This window comes from Apteryx mantelli, chromosome 14, assembly GCF_036417845.1.
Source record: "Apteryx mantelli isolate bAptMan1 chromosome 14, bAptMan1.hap1, whole genome shotgun sequence".
NCBI classification, from domain to species: domain Eukaryota; kingdom Metazoa; phylum Chordata; class Aves; order Apterygiformes; family Apterygidae; genus Apteryx; species Apteryx mantelli.
Genome location: NC_089991.1, coordinates 225,456 through 238,266, shown reverse-complemented (window position 1 = coordinate 238,266; position 12,811 = coordinate 225,456). Strand labels below are relative to the sequence as shown.

General features: G+C 45.0%; 1 protein-coding gene and 1 long non-coding RNA gene across 2 annotated transcripts in view; one reads left to right on the top strand and one right to left on the bottom strand.

The window, feature by feature from the left end:
• The window catches only part of LOC106487225 (uncharacterized), a 50,222-nt gene that overhangs the window by 21,601 nt on the left and 15,810 nt on the right, over positions 1-12,811 (top strand). The gene's annotated exons all lie outside the window — the stretch shown is intronic.
• Positions 3,516-12,756, bottom strand: GFRA3 (GDNF family receptor alpha 3). The gene is made up of 8 exons (XM_067304937.1): positions 12,714-12,756; positions 8,323-8,598; positions 7,576-7,668; positions 6,818-7,163; positions 6,630-6,739; positions 5,397-5,531; positions 4,243-4,373; positions 3,516-3,935 (listed from the first exon to the last, which is right to left on the bottom strand). The coding sequence occupies exons 1-8, from the start codon at positions 12,754-12,756 to the stop codon at positions 3,801-3,803; spliced, it is 1,269 nt and encodes a 422-aa protein (XP_067161038.1). The 3' UTR covers positions 3,516-3,800.

Here is a 12,811-nt window from a genome sequence, read left to right as displayed (position 1 = left end):
TAATCACCTATAAGAAGAACTTCCATTAGAGACCAAGCTCAGCCTCAACAGAACCTCCCTCATCCTGAAAAGGGTTCAGCCACAAAATCCCTGAGGTAGAAGTGATTAGCTACTGATCTTGTTTACCATTATCTGTTTTGATGGGAGAAGCAACTGTAGAATAGCAGTTGGTTGTGATTCCACAGCAGTGCTGGTGGGTTTCATGCTTCTCCACTGTCATCCCCCAAAGCTTTGGCTGGTGCACAGACTCCTCGGTGATTACTCTGAGTTTTCCCTCATGTGTTCTTGTGTAAAGTTGGCTTCTGTTTTAGCAAATATGATGACTTGTAATTTTTATGGTGTATTGAAAAGATACCTTCATTCTTTATGGGTGCTGAACTTGCGGTGTTGCCCCATCAGTCTGAAGTTACTTTTTACTGTCTGCAGATTTTTAGGAGTTGTGACAGGGATTTGTAGCTGGGAATTGTCTGAAGCAAAGGTTAGTTTTTCCATATCTAAGATACAGGTTGCGCCTCCCTTGAAAAGAAAAACTGCAGTCACTTGATCCTTACTTAAACTTATGCAATTGTTGGAGGAAGTGGGAATGATTTTAAGGAAGTGTGGGCACAGTAATCTTGAGCTTCCAAATTCAAGGCTTATCTATGGCATCAGCTTGCTTATGACCTTGGACAAGAAATTGGTATTGGTTCTCTCACCTGTCAAGCTAGTAAAAAAAAAAACTTATCTAACATGGTGACTATGAAGCTTACTGCTGGAGAAGAACTATATGAACGCCCTTCGTAAAGGCTACATTAGACCACATTAAGGGACTTAAAGCTGTGACAGATTTCTAGAAACCATGTTCGAAGTCCCTGACAGTGAGTGGTGTCTGTGAAAGTTGTTGTTCTGAGACTGCCTTGTAAGAGCTCCTGTCTAATTCTGTTCCTTGAATTCCTTTCTCGCAATGCCTTTGATAGGAGGATACAGGGAGTGTAGCTTCCATTGAATGCAAAGAAAGGCAGGAGACTTCCAGAGCTGCAAGATAAGTTTTATTAGTGAGTTTTGGCATTATTTTACACTCTTAAAAATAACTTACATTACAATAGTTAGAAGGTTCCCTCCTTTCTGTATGCTTGCTGGGAGCTCAATGTTAAGAATGTCAGGGTAGAGAATTTCTATTAGATTTTTGTTTTTAGACGAAAGATACTCTGCAGGTTGTTGTATTCCAGTTTCTGGGGAACTGAAGCTGAGCTTTTTTTTTTTTTCCTCCTGTAAATTCCCTTGTAGTAGAGATAGAAAAAACTGTTCTGAATGGGTTTGGGTAAGTGTGCCAGTCTTTCATCATTGGTGATGTTGGCAGAATTGGACTGATACTGATATTGCAAGACAATTTTTGCAGTTACACTTGTGCATGCATGTATGCTGTGTGGCTGAACTGTGATATTTGGAGATGAGGTGTTACAAAAGCCTAAGTGAAAATGGATTTGTACACATTAGTGCGAGCATCTGTGAATGCAAGTGTATTTAGAGGCGGATTTTGTTTGCAGTTATTGATGGAACAATCATAAGAAGCAGCTGTGTATATAAAGGTACATATCTACATGGAAAAGGTTATAGGACATTTGGAGAAAAATCTGAAATGTTGTGTTTTGCTTTAATTTCTGTCTAGAGCAGAATTTGTTTAACTGTAAAGCATCTTCCTGTGTACTCCAGGACATGACAGGAAGCTGCAATTGCAATTCATCACCTTATTACTAGGAGTAAGAGGCTACACTTCACACAAGCTGATATGGCAAAAGATATTAGGGTTTTTTTGTTTGTTTGTTTCACAAAATGCTAATACCTTTTCCCATACCAACCTGTGTGAGAGCACTGGTGGAGGAACATGCGGAGGGGGGGGCAAGGAAAGTTCAGTGCAGGGGGAGATGAATGCCATACATTGTGTAAGTAGCACAGATTGCTCAGTGAAAGCTATTCCGTCATTCTTGCAAATGTCCTCACTGGTGCATGGGATATTGGGAAGAAAAACACTTTCTTCTTTCCTGTCACTCTCCTGTAAACTCTGAAGATGGCAGAGCCTGCTACATTACAATCAAGAGCCTTCACACAGGTTTCTAGCCCCACCATATGGAGGATGGCCAAATGTAGATCTCAAAGTCCTATGGTAACATGGACTCTGCTCTCATTAAAGAGGGATAGCAAAAATGTGGGCACGTGCTGTCTCTTGATCCAAATAGTCACATTTCAGTGGGTAATGGGAAATATCAGAATTCATATTCCTTTGAATTAAGAAGACACTATGTTTGTTCCGACTGCATGGAAAGAAGTTGTTACTCCTCTGTCGGACAGAGGAGGTGGTTCTGCTCCATGCAATGATTTTCCTGCTGTAGCTGCCCAGGAAGTAAAGAGAAGGCTGGAATTTGAAACTGAAATATCACTGCAGAAGGACAATGGCTCCTATGCATGCAACAGTGGGAGATTCTCTAGTAAAAAGGTATCTGAGAGTGACTGGGAACCACAGCACATTACCTGGTTGGTACCTTTCTGGGCACAGATAAAGCACAGACGGAAGAGAGAGACCCACCTGCTCTGCATCTATTCCAGGATTGTAATATTGCTCAGCTGTGCATATTATTGTTCATATTTGTTGTATCTCACAGGATGTGCAAGAGGGACCCTATCTATATGCACAGAAGCTGCTTGGAGCTGATTTCCTAGCTCTCCTGAAAGCGTAAGTTGACTGATGAGGCAACTCTTACACACAATTGATTGTGGACTATTAACCTCTGCTCAGAAATCAATATTCACTTTAACACCACATTTTAACAGGCCAATGCAGCAGAAAATAACAGCAGTTACACAGTGCACACTTTTACACTCAGAATAAACAGGTCATGAAATAGAACCTGGCAGAGGAGGAGGAGATTGGGGGGGTGGGCCAGTGATAGCTGAATATGTGGGGAGGTGCAAGGTAATTTCAGCTCCCAGAGGTCTTTGCACTGAATGTCCCAGGGGATTTGTGGTGAATATAGCTTCAGCAAGCCTATATACTTTCTCAAAGCATTCCTAAGAAGGCACATCCTTAGGCCAGACAAAAGGTCATGGTTGGCTGGATAAGGCTAAATTTAGTGGGTTGAGTACAGAAATCCATGCTAACCCACAAAACCCAAGTCTATTGCTAGCCATGGTAGTGGATAATATATGGTTGCAAGGGGCAAAACAGACAGCAAGAATTTAAGCTGGGGCACAGCGTCCTTGATCTGGGGTGGTATTTCTCATATGCTTAAAAATGGAATTGAAAATTCTGAAAGGAACTGAAAGTAATACAGAACTGGTGTTTAACAGGAACTTTGTGTATGTTTACCTAGTTGAAGCCCATCCTGGAGTATGAGGACTTTTAGTTTTTAGGATGGTATGCTGTACTCTGTGCCCGAGGAAGAGTTCCAGAAGATGGGACAGTAGGACACACTGTGTCAGGTTCCTCCCTGCAGTCAGAAAGCAAACTCTGTACAAGCTCTGAAAGAATTCAGACTTTTGTTTTAAAATATTGCCCTTGAATATTAGCCTGACTGATTGTTCCTCAAAATGCTGACATGGCAGAAGCATCGGTGGGCAGCAAATCTGCAGCTCTCAATACAAACGCATCAGGAGGAAAATGAGGTGTAAGTTGGGGAGAAGTTTTCAGTGACTGCTGTTCTGGGTTAAGGCTGTTCCATTCCTATTTTCTGGAGGCTGTTTGCCAAGAGTAAATTAATAGGGGGAGATGCCTGGACATGGAATAAGATTAATAACATGGGAAGGAAAATGCCATTTGCATCAAGTTAAGGTGGGCTGAGCAGCAGGGGCAGGAGCAGAGCCAGAGATGGCCAGGAAATAGCAGCTCCAGAATATACAGAAGAGGCCATAGGCATACTGCTGTGTTCAGAGATGTCTCGCTGTGTCTTCACTTCAGTCACCTAGGAAATGTAAAGGAGGAATAAATCCCAGTTAGACCCATTTGTGCTCAATCCTGTGGCTCCACAGCCTCTAGTTCTGAGCACTGACATGAGACTATAGGAAACTTCTGTGGCCAGGCAGTATGGCCTCCTATTTTTGCTCGTCTGTGGAAAGAATAGCTTGAGCTGAGGTGGCCCAAGGTTCTGCGCACACATGCTCCCTCCCTTTGGTGTCCAAAGTGACGCATTTCCAGATGCTGTTTTTTGCAAATACTCTGTCTAGACCACTTTACTCAGTGCTTTGTGCAGGCCACAAAGCAATGCATACCTGGGACATTTCTGAAGCAAGAGATGTGCTGGCACTGTCCCCTTGGAAGCTTAGGGAAGAAGAATAAAACAATTCTTCCTGTCTCTCCAGAGCTGTCTGCTTCAGGCGCATTTGAGACCAAATTGCATTTTCTGCAAACAAAAGTAAAGCAAGAGTCTTACGTGCTTTTCTTGTGCACACCTTGGAGTCTAGCATACAGAACTAAGGAAGCTATTTTAGGAAATGTAGTCACAGTCTGTATGGCTGCCTTTTGATATAGAGAATGCTTATTCTTTGTTCAGTGAATGGCCTGTTACTGTGTGGGTTTACTTGTGAGACCTAGAACAGACTGCAAAGCGGACTTGCACTGTACCTGAGGACTTTTGGGTCCCTATGGAACTTTGCCAGCTGTCTGTTTCCTAAGGGGCAGATATGTAATATCTCAGGTTAGCTGTTTATGCTGTAGGTGTATCTGTGGTGCTGGGTGTAAGGCTTTTCTTTATAGCAATAAATAGATTTAAAAATTAATTATTTATCTAATGATGCTGGTTTCTTTATTTGATGTCCTTTGGAAGCTTTTACAAACATAAAATATTTAAATCTTATTAAAGTCTTTTGCTAAAATGCCAGGGAGATAAAAGAAATGCAGACTTAGGATTGCACAGTTGTATGTAACAGGATTTGGGATCTACTGCTATGATGCTGAATCTAAACACAGGGGCTGTGTCAGGAGTTGCTTGTCTTGTCCTAATAAGTGAGGGTCAAAGGCAAGCATAGGAAAGGAGAAAGGAGGAAAAAAAAATAAAAACCTCTCAATCTTGGTGCATTGATGTTGCTACTCAGCAGCCTATGGATACAGCACATCTGAACCCCTCTACTGATATATATAAATATATATATATTTTTTTTTCCCCAACCCCTTCATTTGAGTATTGTGTGGAAATAGCTTCAGGGACAAGTGTTTGAGATGAACAGATGTTTTGGTAAAAGATACAGAAACACTTCTGAGAGCAGATCCAGGCTGGTCTGATAGATTGGGTAGGAGAGCATGGAAACACTTAAGAGGAACAGGTGAACTATATGTAGAAGTGCAATGTAGGATCTTGAAATCAACAGGATTTGAACTTCCCTGTGCTGAGCTGTTATTCCTTGATTCCTTGTTATGTGACACTTACCAAGGCATTTGTTGCTTTCAAACATGCTGAGTATCTGGTCACACTTTTCCTTCTGGTTGCCACTGCTCTCACATGTACACCACAGGGAGACCTCCACACTGAAGTTACTGACATAGTTGGGTGTCATAGGCGTGCCTGTCCCAAACCCCCAGAAAGTGGAATCAGTTTTTACTTTACCAAATAAAAGAAGTATGATTAGTCTTGTTATACTTAAGGGAAAGCTGGCCTGGAGCTGTAAGCCTTCCATGATGATGCACCTACATGCAGTCTGCTGCTCTGTGAGAGTGTGTGGAGAGTGTGCCTCCAATTCAGGCAATCTGATGGTGAGGTATGTTGATAACTGAACTGGTGAAAACTTTGGATTGGAGGATGTGAAACATCTGCAGAGACTCAGCTGCAGTACTGTATATGGCAGCAAAAGGTTCTCCTACTTCTCAGGTAGCTGTCAACACTGTGTGGCCAAATGCCTTTTGCCAGATGAATGCTGCACAGCTGTATTGTGCCATTTAGCCAGAGTTCATTTAGCATAAGAACGGCAAAGAGATCTGAAAAACCAAAAGGTACTGTCTAGATCCTGAGCTGTTCATGCTCTCCACAACTCCCCTTTTAACAAGATGCATGTGGTAAAGATCCACAGGAAGCTATTCCCAAGAAGTATTAGCAGGTTGGCAGTGAATGTCTGAACCAAGACAACCTTCCCGCTAACAATTGGCAGTGCCCTGTATGCCTGTTGTTCTTGTTGGCTCTGAGAAGCTAGTGTGTACAACTTCAACAAACCACAGGAGTCTAAAAATCGAACAATGAGGGAATGTCAGGTTTAACAAGGATCCTACAGCTGGATTCTGCTGTGATGGCAAAGCTTTGTGATATAGCTCCTGCTGCAGGAATGGCTTGTTCATACAGCCAGAGAGGGCTCTGGAGGTCAAGCGTTTACACAGTTTGCACCAGCTGATGCATACAGGAGTGCAAGAGTCCTGGGCAAGTGCTGCTGCTCTGATAGCAGAGGATGGGTCTAAGTAGAGTGACAAACCTCATGAAGGAGCTCTGGGCTGCATTTACATCACAAACAAGAAGGAGCACTGGCATCGATCAGGCTAAGGCATATTCATTGGCACACTGAGTATTATCATCTGCATCAAAGCAAGACAGTCGTCCACAACATAAGGAGAAGTGTGCCTGCAAGTTTACTGCCTGTAAGCATCCACCCTATATTTTCCTGTGGGTATCACTTACCAATCATCCCCATGTAAGCCTGCAGGCATGCAGCATGGTTGTGCTGAGAGCAACCATCTGGGGACATGTCTGTAGGTTGGCAGTTTTGTTGGAAATCAGCCAGTCGGGATCTGTAGGAAGGAAAACAAGACCATCAGTGTCTATGTTGTTTTCTTCTTTTGGCTAATGTCCTCTGCTGCCAGACCTACTTGCAAATGTGGTCCTCTAAACATGAGTCCAAAAGCCAGAGGCAATTGGGTTTGGTGTTATACTGGAAGGAACAATCGGGGACAATAGTTTTCCGGCGTCGTTCCCCACAGAGTTCATCTTGACATGGACAGAACAGGATCCTTTTGGTGAAATCCTCAGGGACTTTCTCAAAGAAATTTCTTAGCCCTCTGTGGCATTTGCGACGATCACACATGTCGTCGCTTCCTGCTCCCTTGGTGCAGATAGAGGCATAGTCTGTCCGCAGACGAACACACTTTTTGCTCAGATTACAAACATGAGTTGCTTTCAGGCATGGATTTGTTGCATCTCCTGCTAACTGTGAGCCTACAAAGCCAAAAGAAACCCAGAAACAATGAAGCAAGTCTCAGAAAAGAAGGGGAGGGAAGCCCTTACTTACTAGGTGTTCAAATTGGGAACATCAGAGAAAACAAAGCAACTTAGTTCTGCCATGTGCCTGTAGCATGACATTGAAGTGATAAATCACCTTTTTTATTGGTGATGTTAGGGTGTTTCTTTCAGAGAATGCAGCATTGTGGGTTACTCCTTGTTTCATGGAGCCTGGATCTGTGGCAGTATTTACACTTGGGAGGGGCCATATATAGGCAAGTATCCAGAAAAAGCATTCCTCTGATTAAAGGTGTCATTACCCAAAACATTTTTCTCTGATAATAAACTTCAGCCCCTAAAAAGTTAAGAAAAGGCAGCATTATATCATGTAGCCCGTTACAATCCCTACCTGATACCAGAGCTGCCAGTTTATTGTAATCTGTCTTCCAGTGTTCTTCATTTGCCGGATTCTCATATGGGGAGGTCTCCAAATTGAAATAACCTAGGCAAGACACAAAATATTTTATGCAGTGGGAGAAATGTTCTGTGACCAGCATATGCTTTTGGGCTGGAGTTCCTCAGGCTGAAGTTCAGAGATGCTCTGCCTTGCTCAAAGCTAAATGCCAAACACGGTTCTGTTGGAGATGCAAAGGTGTTATTGCACAGCAGCAGCATTACATGTTGTCATTAGATTTCCTCTATCTGGGATTTGGTCTGTGTGGTCTATCTCAGTGCTAGTGAGGATTAGCAGCATAGGTAGTCCCTAGTGGGAATCCAAGTGGAAGCATCCCAGTGAAGCCGGAGAAATGCAGCAGCTTTAGGGATGCCGTTACACTGTGTGTCATCATCCCATGTCCATTTCCAGGGATGGAAAGAAGTGACTGAGGTGATTTTCACAGGAGTCTCCCCTCACAGCACTGAATTTAAGTCTCTAAGTAGCTATCTTTGTTTATTAGGATCCCTGGTATATTTGAAGGGCCAGTCCCAGACCAGAGCAGTTTTCTATGCTTATCAAACAGAGCAATAACAACTCCTCTTCACTAGGAGATGTGGTTCCTAAGTGATACCTGTAGTGTTGGGAAGTGGCCTCTGACAATTGTTTTCAGGTGGGGGGGCTTACTAACACCTTGTAAAATTTATAATTATTTCATCTCACCATCTGTCATGCTGGAGTGAATGGTCCAGAAAATGCGTAAGCAATGCTCCTGTCTTCTCATGCGCCGGTGACACTTGCAGTGCAGTAAAGAGCTGTTTCCAAGGACTAGCTCTGCATTCAGACATCTGTCCCTGCTATCGTGATCCAGTGGAAGGAAGCGAGTCTTAGCAAGGACACAGTTTTCCAGGATCCTGTAGGTGGCATTGCAGGTGGAGTCTGAGAGGCACAGCTGTTCTGCTGCTATGCAATCACTCCTTGGCAGAGCCAGGAGGTCTCCTGGTCAAACAGGGAAAGGATGGTTAGGATTTCAGTCATGGTGAATGCCACATAAGCACCTTGTCATTGTTACTGTTGGGATCCTATATTCAGCAGACCCTTCTCAAGAGGCAGAACTGGTTGGGGTCCTTGTACAGAGTATAGGGAACAAGCATGCTAATCTTTTAGAAGCAAAAGGATGAGTATTAATGGGTGAAAAGGGGAAAAAATGACCAAGGAAAAAATTTAAAAATGATTTTATATAATAAAACCTTTTTTATCAGCCTTAACTTTTTCAACCTGGTCAGGGTCAGGAGTGCTCTGTATTTGCCTGGAGCAGTAAATCCCTCTGGAAACCTCGGTGTTGCTGAGGGCTGCTTTGAAGGAGCTTTCCCATCTGGGTCACTTAGAACCTTAGTGAAATAAGGAAGTACTAATCCCATACTGTGTGTTGTGAGTCAGTGCTGCTGGCATTGCCAAGAGATGCACTGAGAAAGCCATTTGAAGGGTGTAACAGCAACTTGGAAACTTATGAATAACAATATGTATTATTTGCATAATAGAAGAAACCCTTAATATTAGATGCAAGTAGTTTCATATCAAAGAGGTGCCAATACATAATCAATTTACAGTATATAGAACCCAGTCCCAGAAATTCCTGCCAAAAATGCTGGGATGCATGCTTGGTCTGCCTGCCTTCATCTGTTGGTCCCTTCTGAACTCTGACTGTGTCTGTTTATGTATATTTTGTAACATGCACACACATGCTTATATACATATATATATTTGCACACACATACCTCTACCTTTTTATTATAGAAAGCCTATAACATAATTCTTCCCTATGAAGGTATTAAATAATCTCAATTTAACAATATAATCTTTAAAACTTGACAACTTATTTGGTTCCTTTTTTGTTTTTTTGTTATATGGACTCTGCTCTCTCTTAATAATAATATTTGGGGGTGGGGGAGAAGAAGGGTGCTCTGATATTATTTTGTCTCTGGCAGAAGTCAGTAGTAGGTGAATTAACTCCATAATCATTCTTCATTTCTGTAGCATATGAATCTGTGTTTACAGTACAAGTACAATGTTTGCTAATAGAATTTATATGCAGGATAGGATGCTTCCCTTTAGGACAATATTGCTTAGCTGGTTTTAGGAAATGACTGCTCTGAGCCTAATCTCTACCTTGGATGTTCTTTGGATATATGTACTCGCCTGTCATTCCCTTGTTCAGCAGGTGCAGTACTACTTTTTCAATCTGCCTACTCTAGACGTTAGAAAAAAATCTTGATGTAGCTCTCATTATCTGGTATACTGTCTTCACTATCCAGTTTGTTTTCTCACTTTCTTCTCTATTGCTGGCTTCAATAGTTTATTTGCTGTAAGCAGTGGCCCATGCAATTCCATGCTTGTCTGCTCCTCAAACCTTCTACTTTTCCTGCGGCCCAGTAATGTTATCTAGGTGTCTTTCTCCCGCCTGTACGTGTTTCTTGGCTTCTCTAGCCACTGATTCTACTTTGTTGTCAGTCTGGCTATGATGTAGAGACTGTATGACTTTGTAAGTGCTCTGGGGAAAAAAAAAAAATCTCTCACCAGAAGTGTTTTGTACCCAGCACCATGGGTTTTGGTTAGTCATTACATCTAGTCACTACCTTAATAACCACGCTGAGTGTGATTACATCCTGTGAGGTTGCAAACAGCGCAAATTCCCAATACTAATGGGTCCATTATTTCCAGTAGGTTGGAATTCTAAGCTGAGCAAACTGCTCTACCCTACCAGGCAAGGTCAAAGTACCATCTCTACCAGTATTCCATCTCCAACAGTGGCCTGCAGCAGCTGCTGTAGTAAGTTTATAAAAGAACAAGGCATACTTTTCTAGCCTTAAGAATTCTGCTCAACAAGCACCTGAGCTTGAAGTGACATTTTAGAAACTTTAAAGTGATATGATAATTGCCAGACTAGATTAGACCTAGGTGGTAGTGGACAGACTGTGTTTCCACCACAGGCCTATAACAGTTCCTTTGGGTAAAGCTATAGGAAACCTCAAAGCAGAAAAATTTAGAACAATCCTCCTCTAGGAACTTCATCTTCTAATACTTATGCATTCTCTTAAATCCTAATACATGACATTTTATTTCATTTTTTAAAACATTTTCTTAGTATTTATAACTCCAGATAATCATGTGAAAGAATGAATGTCCTACAGTCTAGGCTGCAGAAAGTATTAAAGGTGTGTGTGTGTGTGTGTGTGTAAGAGTCCTTCTGTAGTTAAAAAATAGAAAAAAAAATTAAAAGGTAATAATACATGCACTAACTATGGTTATTTATACCTTGGGACAAAGGGATAGGTAACACAATACCTGTTTATTTTCCAGTTTCATTTTACCTCTTGTCATATATTTATGAAGTTATGGTTACTTATTTTGATGCCCCTGGTGCATTATGCTGTTGAAAGAGAGGACAATTGCAGAGGGGAAACGTTTCCTTTATTAAACACAGATTAACTAAAAAGCATCAGTATTTGGAAATAGAAAATTTGGGGAAATCTATGGTAATCACATGGCTGCAAATACTACTGTGACATCAATGCAATAGCCCATCTCTGTAGCAGTCATTGTGATACCCAGCAATTGCAGCTTCCTCTGAATGTAAAGCACTGATATCCCATAGCCAGGGCCTAGGGGCGCTTCAGAGCAGTTTCATAACTTATGTAGTTCCAGTTACACTTACTACAAAGACTGCACAAAAGATGAAAAGAGGAATCATTTCTATCCTCAGCTCTTGTGACTTAGCAATAGTAGATGCCATAAGCAGGACAAACAGCTTAAATGCACAGCTGCGTCTTTGCACAGGAGCCCCTTGGATTGGTCTTTGCAGACCGAGCCTCAGCTCAGAAAACTACTAGCCTGAAGCATCACAGAAGCCCAAGGGACTGCAGGGAAGGTGGGTAGCAAAACACAAGCTCTCAGCAAAGTCATCGGCAAAAGAAGTATGGTAGGGATCTGCTCAGAAAAGTCTAGTGTCTCCTCCAAGAACTAGAACAGCTCTTGTCTGGAGGAAAAGCATTTCCACGCCCCAGAGCATCGCTTCACTTTGATCACGTCCATATTTGCAACTCATGTTTTGGATCAGAGAAGCAGCATGGGTTCCCTGTTTGGAAAAGCAGGTTCTTGCACTGCTGCGTGCACCCTAGGGTTGCGGGGTGGCCACAGCCAGAGCCAGGTGGGCAGTACCTGGGATCCCCACCCTGGGAAATGCTGCCAGCTCATCCCAGCTATGGGGAACCCCTGCCCAAGGATGCTGCAAGCTTGTCCCGGCCACAGGGCCCCCCGACCCGGGATGCGCTGCCAGTGCGGCCTAGCCGCATGGACCCCCGACCTGGGATGCTGTCAGCTCTGCCCGGCCGTGGGGACCCCTGACCCGGGATGCTGCAAGCTCGTCCCAGCCACAGGGACCCCCGACCCGGGATGTGCTGCCAGTGTGGCCCAGCCGCAAGGACCCCCGCCCAAGGATGCTGCCAGCTCGTCCCAGCCACAGGGACCCCCGACCCGGGATGCTGCCAGCTCGTCCCGGCCACAGGGACCCCCGACCCGGGATGTGCTGCCAGCTCTGCCTAGCCGCAGGGACCCCCGGACCCGGGATGCTGCCAGCTCTGCCCGGCCGCGGGGACCCCCGACCCGGGATGCTGCCAGCTCGTCCCGGCCACAGGGACCCCCGACCCGGGATGTGCTGCCAGCTCTGCCTAGCCGCAGGGACCCCCGGACCCGGGATGCTGCCAGCTCTGCCCGGCCGCGGGGACCCCCGACCCGGGATGCTGCCAGTTCGTCCCGGCCACAGGGACCCCCGACCCGGGATGCTGCCAGCTCTGCCCGGCCGCAAGGACCCTCGCCCAAGGATGCTGCCAGCGCGGCCCGGCCGCAGGTGCCCCGACGGGAGCGGCGAGGGGCGCCCGGCCCCGGGCGCAGCCGCCGCGCTGCGAGCGCGGGACGCGGGCGGCGCCGGGGCGGCTGCGCGAAGCCCCCCGCCGCCAGCGGGAGAGGGACGGGGACGCCCCGCCGCGGCCCCCAGCCCGCCCCCGGGACCCGGCCCGCGCTCGGCTCCCGCCGTGTCCGCGGCGCCGCGGTGTTACCGGCTCGGGAGAGGAGCAGCCCCAGGAGCAGGGCGAGCCCCATGCTGGAGCCCGGCGCCGGCGGTCGCTCGCTCCGCGCTCCGGGGCCGCAGCTCACA